The sequence below is a fragment of the Babylonia areolata genome, chromosome 7, assembly GCF_041734735.1.
Source record: "Babylonia areolata isolate BAREFJ2019XMU chromosome 7, ASM4173473v1, whole genome shotgun sequence".
Taxonomy (NCBI): Eukaryota; Metazoa; Mollusca; class Gastropoda; order Neogastropoda; family Buccinidae; genus Babylonia; species Babylonia areolata.
The window spans coordinates 23649929-23659787 of NC_134882.1; the positions used below are offsets into that span (position 1 = coordinate 23649929).

The 9859-nt window shown below is 41.5% G+C and overlaps 1 protein-coding gene across 1 annotated transcript in view; it reads left to right on the plus strand.

Annotated features, from left to right (window-relative positions):
• Positions 1 to 6642, plus strand: part of LOC143283805 (sodium/calcium exchanger 1-like) — a 7903-nt gene extending 1261 nt beyond the window's left edge. The window contains exons 3-6 of the mRNA XM_076590176.1: positions 251 to 350; positions 1336 to 1458; positions 2593 to 2751; positions 5028 to 6642. Coding sequence (XP_076446291.1) covers positions 251 to 350; positions 1336 to 1458; positions 2593 to 2751; positions 5028 to 5404 — 759 coding nt within the window. The 3' untranslated portion in view covers positions 5405 to 6642. The remainder of the gene's footprint in view (positions 1 to 250; positions 351 to 1335; positions 1459 to 2592; positions 2752 to 5027) is intronic.
• Positions 6643 to 9859: the final 3217 nt, after the last annotated feature.

The following is a 9859-nucleotide window of genomic DNA, read 5'->3' on the forward strand; positions in this document are numbered from 1 at the left end:
ATACTGACAGATGTGTGACAGTGGCAGATGTGACACCAACAGATGATGGTGACACTGACAGGTGGTGATACTGACAGGTGGTGATACTGACAGATGGTGACGACTCTGACAGATGGTGACGACACTGACAGATGGTGAAACTGATAGGTGACGACACTGACAGGTGGTGACGACACTGACAGATGGTGAAACTGATAGGTGACGACACTGACAGGTGGTGACGACACTGACAGATGTGTGATGATTGCAGAGCGTGGTGGACAAGCTGCTGAAGAAGGCCAACGTGTCCCTGGTGGTCGGCACCTCCTCGTGGAGAGAGCAGTTTGTTGAGGCCATCACCGTCAGTGCAGGTACTGTACGGAAATCATGTCACCAGTGATGTGTACCGGCTACTTTGAGTTGTATAATGATGTTAAATCATGTCACCAATAACGTGTACCAGCTACTTTTGAGTAGTATAATGATGTTAAATCATGTCACCAGTAACGTGTACCGGCTACTTTTGAGTAGTATAATGATGTTAAAACATGTCACCAGTAACGTGTACCGGTTACTTTGAGTCGTATAATGATGTTAAATCATGTCACCAGTAACGTGTACCGGCTACTTTGAGTCGTATAATGATGTTAAATCATGTCACCAAAAACGTGTACTCTTTGATTAATGTTTCTTTTAAGAAATGGACAGAACTACGTGATATATATATATATATATATATATATATATATATATATATATATATATATATATATATATATATATCACATAAACAAACTTCATCAAACAGATTTTGATGAGTTGGATGAGCACATTAAGGATAATGTTTTTTTCCACAGAAAGGACGCATTGACGTGGTTATTTTCAGAAATGGCATGAACCCCATAATATGGCCATAATTTTGTCTTGATGGAAGGGAAATTCCATGTACACCAACATATCTGGGTATTTACTGACATGCAAGTAAGGGTGAAAATAACACTCCATGCACTTTGCTGCTGCATTAATCAGGTCCAGTTTCTACATGGTCAAGAAATATTTCTCTGCGATCTTACAACTTCCCTGAAGAATTTCTTTCTTTTTTTATATTAAATTTTGCAGGTATTTTACCTTTAAATGGTGTAAGAAAAGTAGCATCAGCAAAACGTGTGATTAGAGCAAATACTGTCGAGCATTCTGAAAGCATATAAATAACAAAGGGATCTAACTTGGGGTTTTCGTAACAAGTAAAGACATACCTGTTCAGTTTGAAACTGCCCGCTACAAGAGGAGAGTGTCAGTATGGTTTGACCGCTTGGCTTTGCTTCATTTCCTGTTCACTCTGTGACGTGTTTTCAGGGGACGAGGAGGATGACGAGGCGGACGAGGAAGCGGAAGAGAAGCTGCCGTCCTGCATGGATTACGTCATGCATTTCGTGACACTGTTCTGGAAGGTCCTCTTCGCTCTGATTCCCCCGACCGGTTAGTCCTTGGCTTGGCTTTTCTTTGTCCCTCTGTCTGTCTGTCTGTACTTTATGAATGTTTAATGGATAGTCACTGTCAAAAGGAATCAAAAGTAATTCCGCCAGTGCAATAGTATTTCTGGTGAGGATTACAAATGTTACAACGATGACGATGTAAACGAATAAGGACCAAGACCAAACTGACACTGATGTCGTCAACGACGATAACGTTGAGGATTTCCTTGGTTTTATTTGGATGGTGAGCTTGTTTCATTATGTCCAGAATGACGATCGAAAGCAAGATGACGAGAACGAAGAAAAAAGACAAAAAAAAGACGATGATGTCGCTTGTTTGTGGATTATCGAGATGAATGCCTGTCTCCTGTCGTGACCATTCTAATGACCAGACAGCTAAACCTGACGGTGAAAATGCTGGCGATTTTTGCAGATCACTCCAACCACTTTGCTTCTTCCATCGTGACTCTTTGAGTATTCCTTTCGTAGGAGATGATGATGGCAAAGACAATACCGATGTTGGAGATGACTTGGCCTGTTTCATCACATCCCTCCTGGAGATCAGTTTGCTGTTGTTGAAGATGACCGTGATGATGATTATGTTACCTTCTTTCCCCACAGGCTACTGGAGCGGCTGGGCCTCTTACATCCTGTTTCTCCTGACGTTGGCACTGTATCTGGATTTTTTTTTCTCTCCATAAACCAAAGGCTGGTGATGCTGAAGATGAAGCTGACGAGGACATTGGCAGTGATGATGGGGGACGTGGAAATGACGGATGACAAAGACGATGACTGGCGCTTGTTGCAGATGACTGGTCGAATGTTTCATCGTGTGTTATATCAGATACTTCTGTTGATGAAAATATTGAATTGGACGATGAATGAATGGAGAGAAAAAAAGATGATGATGCTCCTGTTACTGAAAATGACGATGACGATGACGAAAGACTGATAGTGATGCTTCTGTTACTGAAAACGATAATGAGAGCGATGAGGAAAGAACGATGATGATGCTTCTGTTGTTGAAAATGATAACGATGACGATGAGGAAAGACTGATGATAATGCTTCTGTTACTGAAAACGATAACGAGGACAATGACGAAAGAAGGATAATGGTGGTGATGATGGTGTCTACAGATTACTGGGGCGGGTGGGCGTGCTTCGTGGTGTCCATCCTGATGATCGGCGTGCTGACGGCAGTGATCGGCGACCTGGCCTCCAGCTTTGGCTGCACCATAGGGCTGAAGGACGCCGTCACCGCCATCTCCTTTGTCGCCCTGGGCACCAGTGTCCCCGGTCAGTCGTCGGGGTTTTGTTGTTTTTGTTGTTGTTGTTTTCTTCAAACACTGTTCTTTATTTTTCATATGGAGTTACACACACACACACACACACACACACACACACACACACACACACACACACACACATATATATATATATATATATATATATATATATGCTTTTGTAGTTGTGTACCCGAGTGGAATATCATAAAAGGGGACGGTACAAAAGAATTGCTGATTTACTGAATTTAAACTGAAAGGATAGAAAAGATCCACGCTCTGGCCCAGAGACATATAGCAGGCCAGTCACAAAAGGGTTTTTCTATTGTGTTATTACAATATTAAGTAAAGAAGAGATAAAGAATAAAGAAGAGACGAGACAATGCAGCGATGTGGCGATGACGCTGGCCTTGCGGCAACACACACTGCTTGCGACACAGCAAGAGAGAGAGAGAGAGCAGGCTCTAGCCAGTGACTGGCCAGGTGAAAGTGACCAGTGATCATCCACTCCGTCTATTTATGCACATTATGCGAACTGCAAAGACGCTTGCGTGTGCTGCGAAGCAAATCGGCTCAAATCGGGCTAAATTTGATTAGAATTGTTTGTTACAAGGTGTTCAGTGATAGATTTCTAATTGATTCCTGAACCGATTTACGTCGGATTGGTCGCAAAAGAAACAGCTCAACACCTACTTTCTAATGAGTATAAAATGAAGTATTGATTATTTAAGATGAATTTATAATCTTAATTTAAGTAACCTGAAAAGGGTCAGTTTTAACAAGTCCATCGTTGAAAATTACAAACTGCGTTAGGCAAACACAAATGGAAATAAAGATGGAATTGCGAAAATTCTGTCAGTATAAAATACTTGTACTTTACCGATCTGACAAAAGAGATATTAATTAAATACTGTGTGTCAGAAACACCGTTTTCAACTCAGCCAAAACCTCCGAGCGACACTGGTTGTGGAGTGATTGTCGTTAAGTGTCGACAATGAAAATCGGCCTTGTAATTTTTGAATGCCTAATCTATTCTCATCCAAACACAATAATGGTGTAGTTTTAGTTTCCAACAACAGTCACATACAGAATTGTAGACTGTAGCATTATGTGTGACAGGAAGACAAAATGACGTAAGTTTAGCGTCAGTTGAAATCTTTACACTGACGAACGATTAAACTGAAATAGAATATGCTTCTAACTGATTACAGTGTGTGTGTGTAGGCACAACAGACATATTCTGACAATAAATTATACAGAGACTTGATTTAATAGATGTTTAGGAGCAGTTGTTTAAAAGAGACTTTGCATTTACAATTCGAATGGCGCATTCTGCACGAGCCGATGACGACCGGTGGTGGGCATGCTGTGAAAAAGACCTCTGCTATAGCTTGTGTGTGAAGCAGTATCTGAATCCAGCTGAGCACTTGGCTACATATAGGCAGGCAATTAGATAGTCAGGTACACACACACACGCGCGCGCGCGCGCACGCACGCACGCACACACACACACACACACACACACACACACACACACACACACACACACACACACACACACACACACTTTATATCTGTCTATCTATCTATCTATCTACCTATCGATATGTTTGTATATTGTAAGTGGTGTCTTAAGATTGGATGGTTTATTGCCGAGATATTTGATGAGCCCACCAGAGTTATCTGCTGTCTTATCAGTCATACAGATGACTCTTTTCCCAAGATGTAATGGTCATTTGCTGTGGCACACACACACACACACACACACACACACACACCACCCGCCGCCAGCAGTATACAGTATCTTGGAAAGTTTTGTTGTTGTTTTTTCAATAAAGGAGTTGTTTACCTGGTATTGTTTTCCGCCACCATCATTTTGTAACACAGTACGATACAATACAATACAAAAGAATGCAATACAATAGAATACAGTACGATACAATACGACACAACACAACACAATTCAATACAATGTAATGCAAAACAATACAATACAAATCAAATCAGTACAATACGATACAACACAACACAATACAATACAGTACAATCCTCTTCCTGAGCAACATCTAATACAATGCAATGCAATACAATACAACACAACACAACACAACACAACACAATACAATGCAATACAATCCTCCTCCGAAGCAACATCTGATACAATACAATACAATACAATACAATCCTCCTCTGAAGCAACATCTGATACAATACAATACAATACAATACAATCCTCATCTGAAGCAATATCTAACTTCCTGCCCGCTTTTTTCCTTTGAAATACACCAGACACCTTCGCCAGCAAGGTCTCCGCCATCAACGACCGCTACGCCGACTCCTCCATCGGCAACGTGACGGGCTCCAACGCCGTCAACGTCTTCCTGGGCATCGGCATCGCCTGGAGCATGGCCGCCATCTACCACGCCGCCCACGGCAACAAGTTCTACGTGAACCCCGGAACCCTGGCCATGTCCGTCACCGTGTTCTGCGTCATGGCGCTCCTCACCGTCTTCATGCTGCTCCTCAGGAGACGGCCCAGCGTGGGCGGAGAGCTGGGAGGCCCGCGCTGCCAGAAGGCGATCACCAGCACCATCTTGGTGTCCTTCTGGGTCATCTACGTCCTCATCTCCGCCATGGTGTCCTACTGCTACATTGAGGGCTTCTAAGAGGGAGAGGGAGGGGTGTTTTAGGAGGAGACCCTCGCCTCTTCTTCTGCGCGACATCGAGAGTGCGATAAAGAAAGAGAGAGAGCTGGAGAGAAAGAGAGAGAAAGAGAGGCTAGGATCTAAGCAGGGACATCCATATGTGTGTGGGTGGGTGGGGAGTGTGGTGGTGGTGGTGCGGTGGCTGGGGGTGATGATGGTGATGGTGATGGTGGTGGTGCCTTTTTTTGCTGTTTCGTGCTCGGCTTGATTGATTGACTGCTCTTTCCTCGGAATCCATCCTGACCCCGACTCCCACACACCCACCCACCCAACCCCCAACAACCCTTTCCCCCACCTTCCACAAGTTCCATCTATTGAGTGGGGAGACCTTTCCAGTCTCTGACTCACCCTCACCTTCTCCACTCCCTAACCCACTTTTCCCATAACTTCTCAGTCTGAGGATGGGTGGAGCTGGTTGTATGTTCGCTCCCCACTGTCGGGGAGTTGGCTGATGGATTGTGTGTGATGCAGGACAGGGCAGGAGCTGCTGGTCTGGCTTCACGAGCAGGTCTGGAAGCGACATGCGCACGTGGGCTCTCCTCTGTTGTATTTTTCTTTGTCTCACGAAGGTTACGAACTGCCACAGGAAATCACATCGGTTACAAAACTGCCAAAGGAAACGATGTGTTGCGAACTGCCACACAAAACGGCATCTGTTTTGATTGGAGCGTCAAGTTGTACGTAGTGATGCAAAAGCTGACTTGAGCATCTCTAGTTACTCTTGTGACAGTTTAATTTCGTCTGTTTATATTGTTGTTTTTTTCTTTTCTGTCTTTTTTCTGTCGTTTATTTTCTCATATCTTCATGAATATCCATAAAGTATATTTCTTGGAAGCTGAACACTTTTCGGATATCTTTTTTTTTCCTTTCCATCAGAACTCCTGGAAGCATTTTACTCTACATTCGGACTTAGGTATTCAAACTTAAAGTTTATCTTACTCCAAAGATGATAAAGTATAATATAATGTATTCTTACCTGCAAACGTTCTTTTTAGAACTCAAGAGACCTTTTTGGACAGGTCTGTTCATCTTCTTTGTCTTCACCCACAAGAAAGTGGTGACATTTGGTATTTATTCTAAGCAGAGGGGTGTTGTGCTGTGCGTTTCAAGACACAGAGCAGTTAGCGTTGTCAGACTCTCCCCCAGAAGGGAGATAATCTATCAGCTGTGTGTTCTTGACTTCCTGCGCCCCTCGTCGGTTTTTTTGTGGGTTTTTTTGTTTGTTTGTTTGTTTTTTTTCGTTTTTTTTTTTTTCTTCTTCTTTTTTTTATTTTTTATAAATAATTATGGTTGTGTGTGCTTTGGCACACTGTGTCGTTATTATTATTATTATTATTATCATTAATAGTATTATCATTATTGTTATTAGTAATATTATTATCATTACAATAAATCATTGTCATAATTATGGAATTATTGTTAGTCATTTGTGGCATAAGGACGAGTATGTTTTAAAACAGCGCCTGCACAAAGTCTTGTATATCCGACTCAAAACATGTGGCAGATGGGTTGTTATTTAACCTCTAAGGTGAGTGAGTGAGTGTGCGTGCATATCTGTGTGTATGCAAAAGCAACAAAACTGAAAACAATGCAAAATGTTCTGTTCTCTGCGTTGAAGTATACAGCACACGCGTGCCCGCACACACCTCACACACGCGCACGCACACACACACACACACACACACACACACGCACGCACGAAGACACGGACGCACGTGCACACAGCACACACACACACACACACACACACACACACATACACACACACACAAACTCACTCGTTCACTCACAACAACTACCCACAACAAAAAGTTCGACAGTTAATTTACTTATCGAATGTTAGGTTAGGTTAGGGAATGGTGACTGAGACCTATGAATAACAATACAGCTACCTCTCATACATTCTGACAGAAAAAAAAATCAAAGGACTATCACATTGGATATTATAAATATCAAACAGCTAACGTTCAGAATGATAACAGATATAAGGATTGATTTTGTATAGTTCGTGGTGTTGTATGTAGCGACCAGCTGGCCATAATAAAGAAGATAGAAATGCTGTTATTTGATTTAGCGAGTTTAGTGCACACATGAAGATCGGGCATCTAGATAGTACTATATACATGTGTGTGTATTGTACGATGCTGATAAAGTAGCACAGGCCCGTAAATCAGGAGTTAGGCCCTTGTTTGGTTCTGCTTTGATGTAATTATGTGCACCTACACAAATTATGCTTCTTGCGTTAACAGAGTTTTGATTTTAACCAAATCAGTCACCATCAAATGGATATATCACGCAAAGCAACTGAACAGAAAGAATGCAATATTCACAGAAACTCCATCATGAGATTAACGAAACCTGAATAAATATGCATGAGAACTAATTATTATTATTATTATTACTACTACTATTATTATTAGCCTATTATTTCTGTATTATCTTTTTTATAGTTTTTTTTTATTCATCTGTTCACAGGACGACAAGCACAGTGTTAGGTGTCTGTCTTTCAGGGAGTTTGTTGATGTTTTAAGCTGGTGTAGCAATTCGTGTGCAGTGTTAACTTTTATATCGCTGTCCACAGAACGTTGCCGGTCGTGGTCCTTGTATGTGCGTGGACATAGACATGTATCCGTTTAAACCTTCATGTTTTTATTTTATTCTAATGATGTTGCTGATGATGCCGATAATGATGTTTGTGGTGTTGCTGGAAGTGGGGTATAGTGTATGTGGGTGGGGTATGCGAGAGAGAAAGAGAGAGAGAGAGAGAGAGAGAGAGAGAGAGATTTGATTAACTAGTGCTCCCATAATAAGTGTGTGTGTGTGTGTGTGTCTGTGTGTGCGTGCGTGCGTGCGTGCGCGCGCGCGTGTGTGTGTGTGTGTTGTGTGTGACAGAGAGAGAGAGAGAGGTTCTCTCCGTGTGTTTGTGTGTTCAGTGTGTGTGTGTGTGTGTGTGTGTGTGTGTGTGTGTGTGTGTGTGTGTGTGCACGTCCTCGAGCATATGTGTGCATGTGTATCCGATCCACCATTCAGTCAATGAATTAATGAAACAATAATATTATACGATAGAATATCGGAAACAGAAAATATGTGTTTTTCTTTTATTTTGCGTTCCGCTTTCCACGTGGTTTTCATTGAGTTAACATGGTTAACATTGTTCTACCGCATTCCCTGACCCTTAATACTGTGCGCAGTTTTATCGACCAATTACTTCTACTATCAGTACTCTTTCTTCACCATTATTCTCCTCCCCTCCGGTTTCCTCCCTCCCCCCTAACCCCCATCCCTCTCCCACGTTCGTCTTGTGGTATCGAAGCCATCCATACCTGGTGATTTATGGTTTGTTTTAACCATTGTGTACCTTCCTTCTTTGCACCCGATTTTGCTCCTCTGAAGTCATGCTCCCCGCTTCACCCACTTTGGGGTAAAAATAAAAAAAAGTATTTAAAAAAATGCAAATTGACAGTTGTTGATGTTATTCCTTTGTTAACGCTTCTTGTTCATAGAGTTTTGAATAAGCGCTGCAATGACTTTGAGTGGAGGGTGCTTTACATTTTAAGTGTTCCTGCGGGACACATCGTTTCCCTTTTTTTTTTTTTTTCTTTTTTTTTGTTTACACTATACATCTATGTTTTATTTGACATTGTATAACGTGGTTTTTATTACATTATTTTTTATTCATTTAACATTATTATATCTTTGTCTGGTGTCCCCTGTAACAAGGATGATTTGACTTATCACTTTGAAATCTTGTTTGACGGAAAGATGCATGGAATCAGTCCCGTCGTTGATTTACAGTTTGGTTCTGAGTGTGTTCAACCCCGAGCATTAATAGAAGACGTTTTCGTTTCTATCTTTTCTTTTAACATATTTTTTAATTCTTTTTTTATAATGCATACATTCTTCCTTTTATTTCATTGTTTTTTCTTCCCATTCTTTGTCTCCCACCTTTGTCTTTTTTTGCCTTTTCATTCATTCATCCATTTTTCTTTCTTTTTCTCCTCGCTCCATCATTTGCATATTACCTGTATCCTTCTTTTCTTCTTCTTCTCCTTCTTCTTCTTCTTCATTGTGTCCAGTGTGTGCTTACTAAGTACTGCTTCCCATCACTTTCCCTTCCTTCCCCCCTCCTTCCCCTCATCAATACCTGGACGGTCCTGGCGCTCGGCTAGGATGAAAGCACCATGCTGATCGCTGACGGGGATGTTCTTTTCATGTGCATTCTCTTCATAATTGTGTGATGTATTTAGGTGCAATGTGTCACTATCACTTACACATACGTGACCCGATTCTGCGTTGACTGACCCGCTCTATTGAATCTGCATGAACTTTTTTTTTTGTTTAGTTTTTGATAAATTCAATTTTCGTTTTTGTTGTCGTTGTTCTTCTTTGTTACTTGTGTCGCTGTTTGTTATTTTA